This window comes from Elgaria multicarinata, chromosome 6 (genome assembly GCF_023053635.1).
Source record: "Elgaria multicarinata webbii isolate HBS135686 ecotype San Diego chromosome 6, rElgMul1.1.pri, whole genome shotgun sequence".
In the NCBI taxonomy this organism is placed as follows: domain Eukaryota; kingdom Metazoa; phylum Chordata; class Lepidosauria; order Squamata; family Anguidae; genus Elgaria; species Elgaria multicarinata.
Window position 1 is genome coordinate 74,443,131 of NC_086176.1, and position 19,857 is coordinate 74,462,987.

At 36.9% G+C, this 19,857-nt stretch overlaps 1 protein-coding gene across 1 annotated transcript in view; it reads left to right on the forward strand.

Annotated features, from left to right (window-relative positions):
* Positions 1-19,857, forward strand: part of KIAA0825 (KIAA0825 ortholog) — a 247,300-nt gene that overhangs the window by 65,588 nt on the left and 161,855 nt on the right. Inside the window, exons 6-10 of the mRNA XM_063129596.1 lie at positions 4,036-4,130; positions 10,385-10,612; positions 11,951-12,216; positions 13,959-14,109; positions 16,986-17,176. Of these exons, the coding sequence (XP_062985666.1) occupies positions 4,036-4,130; positions 10,385-10,612; positions 11,951-12,216; positions 13,959-14,109; positions 16,986-17,176 (931 nt within the window). The remainder of the gene's footprint in view (positions 1-4,035; positions 4,131-10,384; positions 10,613-11,950; positions 12,217-13,958; positions 14,110-16,985; positions 17,177-19,857) is intronic.

A 19,857-nucleotide genomic window follows, 5' to 3' on the forward strand; every position in this document is an offset into this window, starting at 1 on the left:
ATTGGAGCCCTGAACCATTTTCCTCTTGTGAAAAGGTCTTGATTAGCCCTATATTGAAATATACTAGTTAATTACAAAAAAAGGAAGAAGAAAAGTTCATTAGAACAGGAAGTTTAGTTGTTCTCAATTCAGCATTTCATATAGAAACTTTAAACTAGATGTACAGAACATTTATAAAGCTCCATAAAAAATAAAGTAGTTCTTTTGGAAGTCCGTCATATTTTATTTTATTTTTGCCAAACGTATATCTGAGTTTTAGCTAAACCAAGAGTTTTCTTGGCCATCATTTTTTCCCCTAGACCCAGCGATGACAAAGAGCAATGGCTGCATAAATTGGATGTAAGAAGAACACTTAGGGTTTATCTCAGAAAAATCAAAGATTTCAGATCTTCTAACAGATTGTTTGTACTCTTAGGGGGTCTTAAGAGGGGTCAAATGGCTTCTAAGAGTTCCTTAGCTAGATGGTTAAGGAACTGTATTAGGGAGGCGTATGTAGTTAAGGGTAAAGTGGCTCCCAGGGTTTGTAAAGCTCATTACACTAGGACTATAGCTGCTGCTTGGGCGGAGAGGTCGAAGGCTTCCACATTGGAAATTTGCAAGGTGGCCACCTGGGCTTCTCTTCATACGTTTTCATAACATTATCACTTGGATGTAGTCTCTTCTGCAGATTCTGCTTTTGGTAGGAGGTAGCTTGTGAACCAAAAAAAAAAAAAAAAAAGAACTGTGAAGAAAAGAGAGACACGTATAGTTCACACTACTTCTAGCTGCCATCAAGACAAGTTCCTTTGCAGTTTGCACAATGGAAACCTATGAAGGCCAATTTAGGTGGCTGAAGAAAGAAGTACAACTCAAGCAAGTACTGCCCATTGATGCTCTCTGATTGTAATCCCATGGCAGACAATAGCACCAAGGGAAACAGTGGGGGGGGGAAGTGAACACTATTAAAAGTATATACGTAGTAGGCATACTAAAATGATCTGGACTTCTTTGATAATTCAGCCTGAATCCTCTGGGATTTCATCCACTCTAATTTTATTGCTAAAAAATAATTTCAAAAACATTTAATTTAATTTCAGTATGTTCATTTTACCTCTACAATTAGTTTTTTATACCCAGACATGAAAGTACTTCTCACTGAGAGCTGTATGCATATAAAGTATCAAATACCAAACTAAACAAATAGGTGAATAACAAATACAAGAAAAGCAGTCTGAAACAAATGTCTGAAGTTACATGAATGCAAGCACTATTGACTTGGATTGGAGCTCAAGGCATGATACTTCAATTCCAATTTGATTTAAATGAACAAAAACGTGATCATGTCTCTGCCCCCGCCATGAATGGAGTCCCACCAGGGCAAGCTTTTATATTAGGCATTTTCAGCAAAGATGGACTTTTTCTAAGAAAAGAGAAATATATTCTAACTTCCCATCTCTGCTTTTCTAGAACTAAGAGAAAATTGAGCAACATGAGTGCGTTGGATCAGTTTTGTCTGTTGGCATTGAGAGAAATTAACATTTTCTTTGCTAGTTTTTGTCTATTCCTGCTATTCTGTTCTCCATGATTTACACTACAATTAAATTAGTTGAATGTTCAGACATACCTAGTACAATCATTATCACAGGAGATATGATACTTTGAAGGAACCTGGAACATTCAGCAGCAGCCATGGATAAAGCAGAACATCCTTATTTAGAATGAAGAATGTTTGGCCGAATTATATTCTCCTTCTGCCCTTCTGGTATGCTTTCTCTTTCCTCTGGTCTTTCAGAAGTCTCTTGTTGAGATTTTCAAATACATCTAACACACTTTTCATCTTCCTCTCACTTTTTTCCCATTTCAGCGAGAAAGGTGAACTTTAGACAGATCTAATAATGAGTGCCAAGAAAAGCTTTTTCCAGTGGAGCTCTTTGAAACCACTCTGGGCAAACTTGTCAAGGCCTTAGGTTTTCAAGCTTTGCCTCAGGGGACTGGAAAGATTTGCAAAGCTCTTTCCTTCTCAGATTAAGAAGAAATCTATTACTTCGTATAAATCTCTAGAAAGCACTATAAAAGAATAACATGATCAGATTTACAAAGTCATTGCCCTAATGGGTAGCTTTTGAAGCCAGATAGACATTAGATTGTCTCTGTGTGTGGATCCTAAAAATAGCAGTAGCAGCTTCTCCAATAAAGATTATTTTTATGAAGCATGATGATAAGGAGATGGAATTTACACCCGATCATAGCAACCAGAGATATTATTTTCATTAACTTTGTTGAACTTTCTTAGAATGGCGTAACAAATTAAGGTTCTCGCTGAGCAAAATGTTTGAAGGTTTCCTCTGTTTTGCTTTTTAAAGAATAATTTTCTTCAAGACTGCTTTTCTTCATGACTCTTTCACATTCCAATGCCCAAAACAAGGGAAAGACCTTTTTGAGCCAGAAAGTTTGCTTTAGTCATTGTGTGTGTGTTTAATGCATATAGTAACAATTTGGTGGATTTTAGTACTAGATTACCATTTTTATTTATTATTTATTGATTGATTGCATTTCTATACCGCCCAATAGCTGAAGCTCTCTGGGCTGTTTACATTTGATAGAGTGAAGTTTTTAATGTGTTTTATATTCACTGTTGTTCCCCGCCTTGATCTAAGTGGAGAGGCGGGTAAGAAATATATTATTATTATTATTATTATTATTATTATTATTATTATTATTAATAATAATAATAATTTTATATTGTATTTTATATTATGGTTTTATACTGTTGTATACTGTTGTTTTATATTTTGAATGGTTTTAATTTTTGTGAACCGCCCAGAGAGCTCCGGCTATTGGGCGGTATAGAAATGTAATAAATAAATAAATAAATAAATTATCATCATCATCATCATTATATTAGTGTAAGTTTAACTGTATTTATTGGAATTGTATCCTTTTAAAGTACTACACAGAGATTCACGTCCTTTGTTTTCTGTATGTTTTTGTATATAATGCAAATCAAGCTGAATCTGGATTCTGCGGGGGAATGCAAATGTTTGCATTTGTTGAATTTTGTTGTAAATGTTTGTTTCTGGATAAATAGAAGACTGCAATATATATCACTTCTAGGCATCCCATGACATGCCCATGCAAACAGGGCAACAAGTACTCTGGGGTAAGAAAAATTCCCTAAGCACCCAAAAGATAGTCATAAAATGAAAGTCTTGCATTTTAAGCAGGACAGAGACCAAGAGCCCCAGATTTAGGATTCAAGTTTGGATACATTTTCATTTATAATCACAATTTTAAAAACTGAATAGTATTGGGTTACAATCTTGTAAGCAGTTATGGATGTAAACATTAATTTCAACGGGTTGGATATTCTATCCTCATATAATTTCATGGCTGCTCCATTATAATCCTAATTATTATTTTTTACCTTTATTTATTCTATTGCTGTATTTGTGTCCTTATTGTTGTTTTTGTTATATTATTATTCCACCTGTATGCCTATAAGGTTTTAAATGTATTTTCCCTCTTATTGTTACTCTTACTTAAATCTATATCTATGTAAAATCTCAAAATTGGGATGGAATTGCTGTCCAAAATGTCTTTCGTAAGAACTGCTTAAATCCTTTTTTAAATTTCCTGTGCCCTTCCCTTATCAGCAAAACTAGCTGGTTTAGCATGGAAATCCAAAAGGCCTCTACCTTTAAATTACTATGATAACCTCTTAATAGCTTTGTTAATATTATTTTATATTGCTAATATAAGAATTGATATTTAATGCATGAATAACGTTTGTGCATATCTTGTGGCTCTTGAATGTTTGATGGTTGTGGCCTGTGGCTTGGACGGTCACCCCCACTATTTATACTGTAAATAAAACATAAAACATAGAATATGGATCTTGTAAAGGAAACTTTGTTTGTAACCTGCATTTTACTTTATTTCGTTGCTAATGTTACCACTTGCTGAATATCTTTTTAGAACGTATTGATATGTGATGCAGGCTAGCAACTTTTGTACAAGAATAATCTTAACTTTGATCCCATTTGTCATACTGTGCAGGAGTTCTGAAGAAAGCTGGTGGGGAGTTTTTTATAGGAGAAAGTAGAGCAAATGAAACCAGTGTGCCTCCTGAACAGTTACTTCAGGTTAAAAAGGTGAGTAAAACAAAAATTTAAAAGTCCATCACTCCGAGAGACATTTTTTCCTGTTCCATCAATACAGATAAGGGCCTATTAACCTATTCATTACAAATCCCTGATACCTAGGTGTTTGTATTTCCCAGGACTCCTGAAGGGTATGCATATTAGGGATAGTCCCTCCTTCTCCAGTCAGTAGCCAGGGCCTACATCTTGCTGGTTTCCACAGAACTTTAGATCAGTCCTACATACTGGCAGACAAACATTGTTTTTCTTGAAATTTTCACTGGTTCTCCCATCTCCACCCAACATAGATTAATTTAGGGCAGGGTGGTCTTTACAAAGTGGAGACAGGTAGCACAGGATCAGCCACGTCTCCACCCCTTCTATCTCACAGGGCCAAGGCCATGGCGGAGTGTTGTCATGCCCTTTCTCAATTGGGGCTTAGCACCGCAACCTGATTGCTGCAGCATCTCCTCTCCTTGAAGAGTAGGTGAGCAGAGGCTACCACAGTGAGGATCAGTCACTCTCTCCTACCCAGCCAATGGGATGGAGATAGAGCAGGAGCACCAGTTAGTCACAGCAGAAACAGCATCTGGAGTGGCAAGTGCAACAGTTTGTGTATTGCTTCAGAAGGCCCCCATAGCAACAAAGGGGGTAAGTGGATGCTCTTCCCTAACAAACCTCAGTAACTCCAATTTGAGCAGGAAAGGGCTTACCTGGAGTTCCACCATTGGGTGATAACCATGATTGCCAAGGAAGTAAGGGGAGCCTTGTATACAAAGACCATGAAGGGAACCGGAACCAGAACCAGATCACACACACACACATGAAAGCCCATAAACAAATCTAAATGCACACGCAGTCTATATAGAGGCCAGTCTACGTGGAAACATAACAACGGTACAGGCCCCACTCTATTTCTTCATGATTCAGGTCTAGCAGATGATTTATTTATTTATTTATTACATTTCTATACCGCCCAATAGCCGGAGCTCTCTGGGCGGTTCACAAAAATTAAAAACATTCAAAATATAAAACAACAGTATAAAACCATAATAGAAAATACAATATAAAAGCTCAGCCAGATAAAAACAGCAGCAATGCAAAATTACAAATTTAAAACACCAAGTTAAAATTTATTTATAGACTGTTAAAATGCTGGGAGAATAAAAAGGTCTTCACCTCAGAGTCCTGATCCTCCTCAGAGTCAGGATTGCCTACTAATAGGGAGTGCAAGATGGTTAAGCACAGCAAATCTAGATGGGGGATGTTGCTCAAACAAATCATCTGCTGAGCATTCTTGGGCACAATTTTACTCCCAACCACTCCAGCAATTTCTGCTTCCCATCTAGTTACATTTCAAGCATGCACTGATTCAGGTATCAAGTTGACTGCAGGTGATGATGCCGTGTTGTTAGGACTTGATCTGGTTAGCCAGAGGAATGTCTCTGGTTAGCCATTCTCTATGGGGGCACACATAGAGTCCAAGATGACCGAAGACCTGGACAAAAATAAAGTCAAATAAGAGTATCAAGTTGGTGCTAATAGCCTTCCAAAGAGACGTAGGAGGGCTGCACTTGTTATTAAAGAGAGACAACATGTCAGCAAAGGCCTTCATTAACAAACAAGGGGGCACAAAATTTCATGCCTTATACAAGGAAACTATGGAATTCTTGACATGAGCAGAGGAAATCTCACCTCGATCAAAGCTGAGCACCTGGTGGGGAAATCAAATCAGGTAGCTGATTGGCTCAGTTGAACAGCTGTTCAGGAAATGGAGTGGGTGCTTCTGCAAGTTTTTCAGTAGATAGCTGCTTTGGAGCTCCGAAGATAGACATGTTAATTGCTCCTCAAAATGTAAAGTTGCCATTGTTCATGACCCAGGACCTGTGTCCAGGAGCACTGGGACCCAGTGCTTTTGATGTGCCAGGCCTCAGGGCCTGTGATATGCTTTTTTGCCATTGCTTCTCTTAAAGAAGGTTCTCTGGAGTACCAAGGACATACAGACAGAAGTAGTTCTAGGGGCTCCATCTTGCCACATCATTCCTGGTTTCCGAACCTCAACACGTCAGTAGGATCTATTGCAGGAGCTGCTCTTTCATTATAATCTTACATATAATGAGACTGGAGGCTGAGCAGCAAAGGCTTAGCTATTCAGAAGGGTTCCTTAAGACCTTATTGGTCTCTTGTAGATTATCCACTAACAAGGCATATTCCAGAACTTGGAAGGCCTTCCTATCTTGGTGTTGTAGGAAAATAGGGGTCCCATCAATTGGCAGGTGCAGAGTGTTCTGGATTTTCTGCAACCTGGCGAAACTATTGAGCACTAATACCAAGCTGCAGCCTTTAACAGCATCCTAGGTTGCAGAGATGGACCTGGACCCTCAACCCATCCACATGTACACAGTTCTCTAAAAGGGAATCCCCTTACAGTCCATAGTTTTTCTTCATGGAACTTGAACTGGGTTCTTCTGGCTCTTATGGGCCTTGCCTTCACGTCTATGGGGAAAGCGTCTCTGAACATTCTTATTTTAAAAAAGGTGGTTTTGGCTGTGACTTCAGCACCTAGAGTGTCCAAGCTGGGAACCATGTCTTCAAACCCATTGCTTTGTATGTTCCATAAGGACAGAGTGGTTCTCCACCCAGAGCCATCATTAGTTGAACTCTACCTTTCACAAGTCTCAAGAAGTAGTATTGACTTCATTCTGTGCTAAGGCTGTACAGCAGAAGGAGAAGAAATAACATAAATTACATGTGAGGTGAGATCTATGATTTTATTTGGATAGGACAGCTTTGCATAGGGCAACAAAATCTGTTTGTGTGCTTTAGGGAGGGTTCCTTGGGGAAGAATGTGTCCAGATCATCTATATCCAGGTGGCTCCTGGAAAGCATACAGTTGGTGTTTGTCACTTTGGAGAAACAGCTTCCCCAGGAAGTGACATCTCATTCAATCGGGGGGCGGGCACCTCTTTGGGGTAGGTCCTCTCTGGAGGAAATTTAAAGAGCAGCTGCATGTGCCTCAGTGAACACATTTACACAGCACTATAAGGGATATAGGGACTTAGGAAGCTGCCTTATATAAAGTCAAACCATTGGTCCATCTAACTCAGTATTGTTGACATTGACTGGCAGCAGCTCTTCAGGGTTTTAGGCAGGGTTATTTCCTAGCCCTATCTGGAGACAGAGAATATTAAAAAAACAAAACAAAACGCAGAACTGTCACTGTGTAATGCTTTATTTAATGTTCCAGATGTTTCCATAAATATTTTGAATAATATATTGAAAACCTATGACCTATTTTTGCATAAGCTTGTAATTTGTGATAGTTAATTACCACATTTTCTTTTAATATCAATGTAGCTATTATCCTAGATGCAAAGCCTCTTCTTTATGTTTCCCATAGCTGGTATGATCAGAAAACAAGCCACTTTTTCTGCAGTTAGTGCTCATGTACAGTTGTGGTACTGCTACGCCTTTGAAGCAAATGGGAGGGGGAAGTTCTCTGAATATTAAAGCATCTTGATTTATAGAACTCTTAAATTACATCTGATCAAAAGTAATGCACCACATTTTAAAAAAGTTTTATTTTTAAGCAACTATCAGTAACTCTGAACTTCCCAGAGAACTTAGACTATTGGGAGGTTTAGAAATGCAGTAAATAAATAAAGTGTTTAATGTGATTTAATGCGGTTGGATAAAGATAAATAAGGACCCCAGTGGTCATTAATCTGTTCATAAAGAATTCCTAGTGGTATGCATGAATAACATTTTTCTTATGTAAAAAAGACTTATGTTCTTATGGAATCAAATGGATCACAGAAGTGACTAAACTGGGTTAACATTATCAGTTTTAACAACAAAGACAGTAGACATTAAAAAGTATACAAAATTTAAAAACCATCAGAAACATAAAAACAACAGTATAAAAACAACAGTATCCATTTATAAAACAACAGTTCTGGGGGCCATTAAAAAAAAATGCTGTTTTAAAAAACAAAGCCCCAAACCACTTTGCATATCCAGAACTATCTGTGCAGTTCCTTGAATACCAACCTATGCAATTTATTTATTTAAATTTACAGCCCACCCATGATTAGTTTATTTTTTATTAATAACCTGTCTCATCCAGTTTGGTTAAAGAAAACAGATTATTAGTAAAATATTAAATACACTGCAACCCACCCACCCCAATAATAATAAATCCAGGGAGTCAATCCAGCAGCCAAAATATACAGATATTAAAGCAAGTAGAAGCACAGCTCCATACCACAGAATCATAGAATAGTAGAGTTGGAAGGGGCCTATAAGGCCATTTAGTCCAACTTCCTTCCCAATGCAGGAATCTACCTTAAAGCATTCCTGACAGATGGCTGTCCAGCTGCCTCTTGAATGCCTCTAGTGTAGGAGAACCCACTACCTCCCTAGGTAATTGGTTCCATTGTCGTACTGCTCTAACAGTCAAGAAGTGTTTTCTTGATGTCCAGCTAGAATTTGGCTTCCTGTAACTTGAGGACCATTATTCCATGTCCTGCACTTTGGGATGATCAAGAAGAGACCATTAAAATGCTTGTTGAAACAGAAAAGCTTTATATTATTTTCCTAAATACTCCCTAGGTTGTACACCAACAGGACCACTTTCTAGAACTGAGGGTAATAACCAGAGTCTCTGCTCCTTCCTATCACTGTCCTTTCTTTTCCAAAAGGGGGGATTTTGAGCTGGATGTTGTCTCTAAATCTCAAAGAACAGGGGAGTATATATGGCTTGGAGTGACTATGACATTAAATTTTTAAAAATATAATGAAATAACATTTTGCCACATTAAAAGTGTCCATTTGCAGGCAGGGTGACATCACAACTACAAGATGACAGTGCAGGCCTAAAGCTCTTCCCCAACGATGAGAATGTCTTTTAAAAACACAGATTTTTTTTGAAAATAATCTCATCCCATTGATGCAACTAGAAAGGGAAGGATCTAGAGCAGCCAATTAAGCTGCAGTAGAGTTTGGGAAGAGAACCAATGGGCAAAGCATGGATCAATCAGGAGGAGAAGAATCAAACATGGCACCCAAAGCAACAAAAAACATAAAGAGCAATAATGAGCTTCTCACCGAACTATCAAACCAAATAGCTATGCTGAAAACTGACTAGGGTGGAAAAACTCACTAAAGTGACTCAAAGAGAAAATTATGCAGTTGTCAAACGCAGTGCAGGATACTTTTATTAAAGCAATCAAGGCTCTAGAAACCAGTACTTGCTGTCAAGCTGAAGTGGCTGCCCTTAAAAGATGTAATACTTACCTGTGAGAATGTATTCTCAGCTTGGAGAACCACAGTTGTAAGCAAAATCTCTGGATAAGAGGACTGGATGAAGCCACGGACACTACTAACCTAATTACAACCCTTACGGAGATTTTTGCACACCTCTTCCCTGCACTATCTAGAAGTGTCACTGATATGGAGAAAGTGCACAGAGCCCTAGCACCAAAGCTGGCAGGAGGCCCAGGGATATTATTATAAAGGTTGTAAACAGTTCCCTCAAAGACAAAATACTATAAGCTGCAAGAAACAAAAGAAGTATGTAATGCAAGGGCAATAAACTCCACTTCTACCAAGATGTAACTTCTGAAACACTACAGAAAAAAAAACACCCTATAATTTCTTCACCATCCTTTTTTGTAGTGCAGGAACTCTTTATCATGGGGTTTTCCCATGAATATTCTGATCACTAATGTAAGCAAAATCTATTCAGTCTCTACAATTGCAGAGGTAAAACAAGCGCTGCAGATCCAAAACCTTCAGCTATATATGCCCTGCCCATTTGAGCTAAGTGCATGTACAATGGATGGGACAATGGTGCAAATAAATAAAGGAGGGAAAGTTCAACACTGTAAAGCCAGCCCCAAAGATAAGTCTTAAATTCTGAGAGTTCCTGAGGCTTGGGTGTTTGGCAAATTCCCAGGAAGAGGAAGTTTCGTATCTGGTGGGGAGGGGGAGGAGCAGGGCGCTACCTAAAATTCCTGTCTGACTCTTGTTTTCCGGACCTCATGCAAATGTGTCATTTGTGTAAAAGCCTGCTTGTTTCTGTTGCTGTCTCATGCCACTTTTCCCATTCATTTCACTTGAGCCTATAAAGAGCTTCAGTAGTCAGTTTGGTTGGTATAGGTATAATTAAAAATGCAACATTTTGGTCATTGGGACATATAGAAATGTAATCAAAGAAATGAAATAAATTTGACTGTTCATTGTTTGTTATATACTTTATATTTCAGTCTACCATGCTAGAGTTCGGCTGGAGAAATGCATTTAAAGACCTGACTTCTTCAGTAGCACACTGTATAACAATTGCAGTTGAAGATTTTTCCAATAAAATTCTTCAGTACGAGCAGAATGAACAAACTTCAGCTACCTGCTATGTGATGCATCTTGTAAACGTACAGCACACGAAGGAGTCCTGGGGTGCAGTCCATGAGGAACAGCAACCAAAACAAATTTCAAAGGCATGTATGAAAAGATCTGAAATGTGGAGGGGTTACAGAAAGTCAGATTTTTTTGCCATTCTTTGAAGTACTTTCAGTTCCAATAATACCCTAGGTGCCAAATGCATACAACCAATAATAGTGATAGATTATTTAATAGTACTTTATAGACTTTTGCTAAAAAGCAAACAAACTTAACATTTACCTGTTTATTTTTTTCTTTCAAATTGCAATAAACAGCTCTACTTTATCTCCTACAAAGGAAGATGTATGGAATTTGGAGGGTGTGTGTGCAAGAGACAACTTCACAAACATTGAGAGACTGTATTAGTGGTTCACAAGGGAAAGTCTAATGAGTTTTTGTTAATGAAATACAAAGGAATATACTATTGGGGGTGGGAATACATAGGGGCAGAAGGAGTTCTTCAGATCTGAAGCCATAATGGGAGATAAATTGGAGCTGGGGCGTGGAGCTGTGGATTGAGGACTGAAGACTGGGAGTTGTGAATGGAACAGGTAAAATTAAAAACTATTCCATCCAGAGTGAAGAGCCTTCTCTCTACTTCAGTTTCCTCAACACTTTGGGCCAGTCTAAATATGCAGCAGAATAAAATGGCAAAGCTTGTCCTGGGCTGTATGACAGGTTTAAATGTTACCTCATCTTAAAAAATATATCGGTTGGTATACCAGTTGTGCCTGCTCTAGGATAGGGATAGCCTAGCAATGGTGATCCATGACTGGTAATCCCCCGATTAGATTACCGTGATGCGTTCTACGTGAGGCTGCCCTTGTGCCTGGTTCAGAAGCTGCAGCTGGTGCAGAATGCAGCAGCTAGGGTTGGACACCCAGCTATGCTCACGTAAGATCTGTGTTAAACGAGCTGCATTGGCTTAGATTTTAATATTTATATGTAAACTGCTTAGGGATTTATTTATATTTAGCTGTATATAAATATCTCAAATAAATAAATACACTTCTTCACTGGGCAGTTAGACTTAAAAACATATGATCACTTTGTAGGTATATCACCTAGTGTATGTTTTGTCAAGCCACTGTGCACAGCTGTGGATATCATAAGAGTTTTCCATACAGGAAAAATGTCATGTGTGAAGTGGCCTTTAGTCTTTGACTTCTTCCCAGCTTTTTAAAAAAACAAATCAAAACACCTGGATAGTATTATCTCCAACTTATATCTTTTGGTGCTTTTTGTGTTATACATCTGCCTTTTAATATCAGAAAGTGAAATGAGTATAAAACATATATTTGTCTTGTGCCTAATATATTATTGGTTGTACTGTTCATAAATTGAACAATGCTGACAGAGTAAAAATAACTGGATGCCACATTTATATTCCTTAGTTTTGTTCTGACATCATGGAAGAACTTGACACATTGCTTCCACTGGCTCTGGCGTGCAGAGACGAGTCTCTTCAGGAAATTAGAGCAAACTTTGTAGAGGCCTGCTGCAAAGTAGCAACAGCTGTACTGATGAGACTGGAGGAAAGAAGTAAAGATGTCCCTTCCAAAGCTCCACTGCAGAATCTGTATGCTATTCTCTCTACAGCAGTGCACGTCCATCAGCATTTTAAGATGTATCATAATTTAATGAAAGAGACCAGTAGAAAGTGAGTCTTCGCCATTCTATTATTTAAATACACCCATTATTGCATGTAAATGAAACCATTCCATTTCAGTGATACAACCATTTTTTTATCACTGTCCTGTTTACTCCCACTTCCTTGATTTTCTCTCTTTCAACTTCTTTCCTGGCCTGTTATAATATAGCTTTCATCTTCCACATTCTACTGAAACTCTACAGTGGCATCTCAAACTTGTATCCAAGATAGAACCACTTATATTTCTTTCTAAGTCTTCCTGTGTTTCCTGTACCTGTGCTATCTGTATGCATCATCAACAGCATCACCATCCACTAGTTTGACCGGGCAGGAAGCCTTGGCTTTGAGGATTCCTTCTCTTTTGTCTTTTGCCTTTTCTCAGGCCAAATTTAAATAATTGATTTAGACTCAAATCTTAAATACACTTACTAGAAAGTAAACTTCATTTAGTGTAGTGAAAATTACTTCTGAATAAACATACCTAGGATTGTGGATAGCACTGCCAAACTACCAAGACAAACTTTTAAACTTTCTAATGCATACATTTTCTGAATAAACTTACATAATAATTGGTTGATTTAACAATGTAAAAGATATTTAAAGTATTTATATTGTTTAGGAGCATTAACCAAAACCTCAGGCCATGAACATTTTGTATACAATATATACCTGCTTATGGAAATGTTATTTAATTGTGAAATTAAGAATTTCTGTTTGGCACTCTCTATACAGATAAGAGAAAGCAAAACCGCTTACTTGAAGACTATGGCCACTCCTCGTTTTTCTTATGTCTGTCCAGAACTAATTATTGCCCTTGCGGTTCTCCTCAAATCCCTTCATTGACATCCCTCCTCAAATCCCTTCACTGTCTTCCTGACCCCTTTCACATTCAACACAAACTCCTTGTCTTGTCTTTTCAAGCTATCAATGGGCTTTCCCCCTATCCTATCTGTTAAACTTTCACAAAGTCTTTCCCCATGAACTTCGCTGCTCCATCTCCATCAGTGCCTGAAGGTCATCTCTCTCTCTCAAATTACTTTGACCCTTCTCTCTTTCTTTGCCCTAAACCTGTTCCCATAACACTAAATTACAGTTTAGCGTTACAGCCATACCAGACCAATATGTAGTTGGAGTAATTTACATTGATCATTTAATACCCTTGCCTTACCTATCACCTCTATTGTTTCACTTCTATAGAAATCTGGATTGTAAATATAAGGTCTGCTTACTTATGTAACTCTGTAAGTATCATGAGCATAGATGGTGCCGTGCTGTAAATAAAAATAACAGCACCTGCATCATCATCATCATCATCATCCATATTAATATAATAATTATGCACGTATCAAACTGTTTAACATGTTTCATGTCAGGGCATTTACCTAAAAATAATTACTCCTCAAGTTTCATATTGTTTAGGAGAACCACTTAGAATTGCATATTGTATTTCATCGACAACAAAATAGTCATTCAGAGTATTTATATGAACATTTCTTTTCTTGCGATGGATTGACAGTGCTAATTTCCAAAAGTAGTAGTACAGTACAGATTTGTAAAACAGCAGATGTAGATTTTCAAAGAGCCTCTATAACAAAGACCAGATTTTAAAGTGAATGTGGGTTTAGATTCAAGATTCAAGAGGAAATGAATGATTGATATTTAATAATCCAAACCATTTGTAGAACTGTGGATTGTTACCTCCTACTGGACTGGTCTTAAATCTTTCCCTCTTTGATCATTGCATTGAACAGGCCCTTATTCCTAATGCCTCTCCAGCAATATCAGGAATTGATCAGCGTTCTTCAGTTTCAAATTGCAAACTACTGCATCAGAGTTTGTGCTACAAGCATTTTACAGGATGCAGAGAGTCACTACTGGGATGACAACAAAGCTTTTTACGAGGTGTGAGGTTAACTTTACTATCCTTCCCTTTTACACAAATGTTTTCTACTTTTTGTTTTTCTTTTGATTAATTTGAAACATAGCTTCAGTATTAGCTTGATTCAAAGTTACATTTTAATTCTATGATTCCACAGCAGTTGTCCATCTATATTCTCCACTGAGTTTGGTTATTTTTATGTGGATGCAACTGTGGGCAAGATTAAAGTCCCAGATAATATAATATAATACACTAAGGCAGCAATCCTATATGCACGTACCTGGGAGCCAGTTCCATTGAACTCGACTTACATCTGAGTTGACATGCATAGGATTTTACAATTAATTTCTGTTTTTCTTGGGAGCAGCATATAAAATATGTGAATCTGTTATTTCCTCATCTGAAGTACTGCCAAATGTCCCCAAACAATTTAGTCCAATTCCTCAGCTGTGTTCCGGGACATTCTACTTCCCCATAAAAGAGAACTGCAAGGCCAAGCAGCCACCACTGAGATCAAGTAATTCTGTCATGTCTCTGCATCATCCATTCAATCATTCCTGATATAGAGACTCAGCAGAGTTACATACCGTCACAGAACTATTTTTGCACAGTGTTCTTGCTCGCCTAGCTCAAGACCGTATTTTTGTTTGACTCTTTTCTTGAAAGAGATATAATGGGCTAAAGGTAGGGTGGGAATTATAGTAACTAGTAATTTTTAGATTGTCTTTATACAGAATGTGAATTTTTGAAACTAATTTGGTACAGTAGTTTCAAATCCCAGCTAATTGTTAATATGACAGTGAAGGTAGGCAGTGGGAATTTGCACTCCAAAACAGAGTTACAGTTGCATCATCTTGTGGTCTGATGTGAAAACTCCCTAGAACAGGGGTGGGCAGATGTTTTGACATCAACTCCCAGAAGTCGTTGCCAGCATGGCCAATGGTTAGGGATGCTGAGTGCTCGGTCTACACAACATCTGAAGATATGCTTTCTGTGCACTCCTGCTCTAGAACAGCATTTTGCCAACTGAACGGATTGAATACCTGCTTTGCCACCGAACTGGCTCTCCATATTTTGGAATAAGCCTTTAGTTTGACAAACATCTGCTGCAATTTTCAAAGCTTATGTCTTCTAATTGTCAAAAATAAAGTTGTCTATTTGTAGATAATACTGAGTGGCTTATGTAATACTGCCCAGCTGTCTGTTTCCTGACATACAATTTAAATAAAAGCCCACATCTGTTTTATTGTATGAAGCTTGCAAAAATGGCAGATGTTTACCCATTCAAATATTTTGCAATAACAACAAATACCAAACAGGAAAAAATTCCATGCAAATCCCAATGAGAACGCTATTTTTTTTTAACCAAGTTTACACTTTGAGATAAAATAAAGTGAAGAATAAAGAGGATAACAAAATGCTTTGGGGAAGCTTTAGACAATTACTAATGGGTACAGAACTACATAAAAATAACCCAGGAACACTAAAAAAAACAATTAACCCAATGTAGGATGTGTACCAAATAGAAAATGCATTTAATAAATAACATTTAAAAAAAAAAGAATGAATTTGTTTTAAAAGACTTCAGAATGCTTCAAAAATTATTGAATAGTTTTAATGAAAATAAATGTAATATTTTTAAAAAAGATTTATTTTTAATGCCTGCATTTTATTTTATGGGCATTGTAGAAAATTTATAATAATTTTTATTCACACATCATAAAACACAAATACAGATAAAATATATTATAAAGCATTAATAAAATGTGCACCTATATCCATTTGATTTGATTATAATCTTAGAAGTATTATGTCCAGAGCTCTCTATTGGTAAGGTTATCTTTTATCATTGTACTTCATTCTAGTGACCTATAATAATATATCATAGTATATTACATATTAGGAAATGATAATAATCTCTATAATAAATTATATTTGTATGAAAAATCTGTAAAGATATTAAATTGTCATTTAGACGTATTATATTTGTTTCTGACATTGTTAAAATATAATAATGAGATAACCACATGGTTTTAGAATTGTAACAATGAAAGAATATTTACATATAGTTAGCCAGTTATGTGGGTATATTACTAATACTTCTGCATTATTTCAGTTACAAAAATTATAATAATGTCATAATCAGTACAGGTGAATAAGTGTATATGTCTACTCATTAACTGTGCAATCCTATATGTGAATACTCAGAAGTAAGTCCCATTGAGTTCAATAGGGCTCACTCTGAGATAGCGTCGTAACATTTGAGAAGTTATTTCTCTTACATTGTAGCGGGATTAAGGCTCTTCAAGTAGGCAGTCACACATTCAAGGTTCCCTTAAATATATTACTAAGTGTACATGCAAAGAATACTGCCTACCAGTCCATTCCTCCCCTCATCCCCAACTCCATGAATCATCTGTGTCACATAATTCATAACTCAACGTGTAATGTGGATATTAATTCCCCCTTATTCTCAGTAGCAAATAAGAGTATATTGTCTCATATCTGGTCGTTGTTTACAATGTAATTTGTCTTTGATTACTGCAAAGATCATAAGTATTGGTATACATTTTAGTAAATGAATAACGACACAGTACAGCATGTATTTACAAAGTAATCTTTAAAAAAAAGGTGTGGGGAGGACAAGTTTATGGTAGTTCAAATGTTTGTGGTTTGGAGTAATGGAAGAACACTCAATCCCTAGTTGAAAAAGAACATGAGTTGTTTTTGAGTTTTGTCAAAAATATGTTTTACATCTTGTGGAGATTCTGTTCTGGAAATTCAGCATCTCTTGCTCTTCAACAATTTCCTCTCAGCCTGAATTGATTAGATTCACTGAATCCAAGTTGACATTTAGGAAGATGTGTTTCTATTGTTTAACATTTGGTGGTTTTGCCAGGGGGAAAGATGCTCATTCTCTGTCCAGATGTGGCATTATTTCTGCTGTGCTCTTCATCATGATCTATGGACTGTTCTACCCCCTGTGTTAGCCCAGGAGATTCTAACAGAAGTGCTGGAAGAATCTTTGGCACTCTTGGCTTGCAGATATTTTCAGGCCCAGCCCAGTTACAGAAGAACACCACAGATAAGGTAATGATTTATTAGTGTTTTGTGCTACGTTCATTCAGTATTCAGAGCAGTTTACATCAATGAAAATGCGATGCAATAATAATAAAATATCTTAAAAACAGTAGATATTAAGAAAACTTTGCAAACTAAAAAGCAATGAATATAAAAACGGTTTAAAGGAAGCAGCAGAAATTACACATTAGAAGCCAGTTGAAATAAACACTTTTTAAAGTTTTGTCTAAAGGACAATAATGAGAAAGTCACCCACACTATTTATAGATTGTTAACTTGACCTTTTGTTGTTTTGTGGCTGAACTTTAGATTCTCTGGCCACAGTGTATATATTAACACACTTAATACAATTAGTAAACCATGGTTAAGTGTTACGAGTCAGAGCCACAGTGAGCATTGAGCTCATGTGCTCTACCTCTCCTTTCTCTTCCTCCGTACAGCCACAAGGAAGGGATTGGACACTTCTGTTTTAGATTAACCAGAGTTAGCATATCATGTGAACCCTAAGTGGTGGTTAATCTTAACTACAGTTTGTTGAAACAAGCCAGCAATTAAGAAATGCCATGGTTTGCCTGTGTTCAAATATCACAAAAAGCTGTGATTAATTTAAAATGAAGCAAAAATCTCCAGAACTGATTTTGAGGGCATATGGGAGCCTACAAGGGCCTCCCTCCTATTCTGCTAATGGAAGCCATTCCATCCATTGGATGAAGTAATTGATTCCACCAATTCTGTTTTCCATGCATGAGAATAAAATAATGGGGTAAAATCCAACATAAGTCCTATTTGGAGTTAATCCATTGAAATGAATGGATTTTACCTATTTTTTTTTCTGTTCCTATTTTAGTTCCATATCTTCCCAATCTTCGCCAAACTTTCATTTCTTTGCTCAAACATATTATGGCTTTTGGCCTGTTTAAAATTCCATTTGCCAAGTTTCCTATGATTAGTTGTGAAGATGATATTCAGGAAAGCGATATTAAATACTATTATTGAATGACAGTAAACAAACAGCCATGGAAGTAAAACCTATAAGAAGAATTTTAATCTTACAGAACAAGCAATGATAAAATAAAAACTGAAGCCAAAGCAAGGCAGATTCATCCTTCAAAATATCACATATTATCAGATGTGATACAAACTGCAAATAAATTACTTGCGTACAAATTCTATAATCTGTTTTATAAAGATGAGGACAGTATTCAAATGTGCCATTTTGCTAGCCCAAATGATGCTGCACTAATGGAAAGTAGGTTCTGAACTATATACAAGAAGAGAATCTGACTAAAACATTCACAAAAGTGCAGTTGCGCAACTCATTGTGCAAACGGTTGCACATTAGTCTTGCACATGCTGTTGTGCAACTGGTTGTGCATTACACTTGCACAACCCATTGTGCAACTGGCTTCACATTATGCTTGTAGAAGTGGTTGTGCATCACTTCTAAGATCAGTTGCACAAACATAATGCACCACTACTTATGCAATGGAAAGGTTCAGCAGAGCTCTGCTAGTGCCATTTGAATTTGCAGAATGACACCGTTGGTTATTGCCCAATGTATATATTTTAGTGTTTATGAAAATACATCTAGTAATCCTTTCTGTATAATTACATTTCTGTATAATTTTCTGTATAATTAAAAACGGGAATATATAAATACTATATTGTAGTAGAGCAGCTCTTTAATATTAATTCTGAAATTAGGGCTATAATAAAATTAGCTGTTAAAGTATTTCAGCTATATTTTATTTCTGATGTTTTCTATAGATTCAGTACTTCATTGGCTTTATGTTGGATTTGCTCACTCTCCTTGAAAAGCTGATGGGCAGATATGTACATTATTTGGATAGCAGTCCTGCTCTATTAAAATCAAAATGGGAGCTTTGCCATTGATGTCAGTGGGATGTGGGCTGCATCTTTGGCTTCCCTATTCTTTTTTTAACAGCTCACGTTTTTCTTCCTTGCCATGTCACAGGCAGTTACAGTGCCATACTAATTGGGAGCCGTGTAACTTTATGACAGCCATTGACACATATTGGGCATCATAATACAGCATATATCAAGCAGTTCCATAGAACAGCAAGAAAGTGAAGGAATGGAGCAAGGAAAAATTAATTTCAAAGACATAAGGAAAAAGCATGAAAAAAATGATCCAACAGGATAGGAAAATAGCATAGGGGAAAAGCAGCAGATGGGACCAGTGGCTTACGAGTATAACTGCTGCTGAAATTATTATTATTTTTCAGTGCCTGTTCAAAACCTATTTGTTTACCCAGTCATTTTAATCTGGTTTATTATGCTGGTCGATGTGATCTCTCAATTTTATTTTTTGCCTTTTATTGCTGGTGTTGTTGTTTTTATTATATATTATATTAGGATGTTAAAATTGTGTTTTGTATACTGCTCTGGTACTGTAAGATGAAAGGCAGTCTAAAAATAAATAAAAATAAATAGGAGTAAGAAAGAAATAGTGGAGAATATAGAAAGCTGCCTTATGCTGAGTCAGAGCATTGGTCCATCTAGCCCTGTACTATCAGCACTGACTGGCAGCAGTTTTCTAGAGTTTCAGGTAGAATACTTTCCTTGCCCTATTGGGTTTTGAACCCAGACCATCTCCATTGAGAGCATGTGTTTCACCACTGAGCTATGGCTCCCTCCCCTAAGAATATAGGAAGCTGCCTTATACCAAG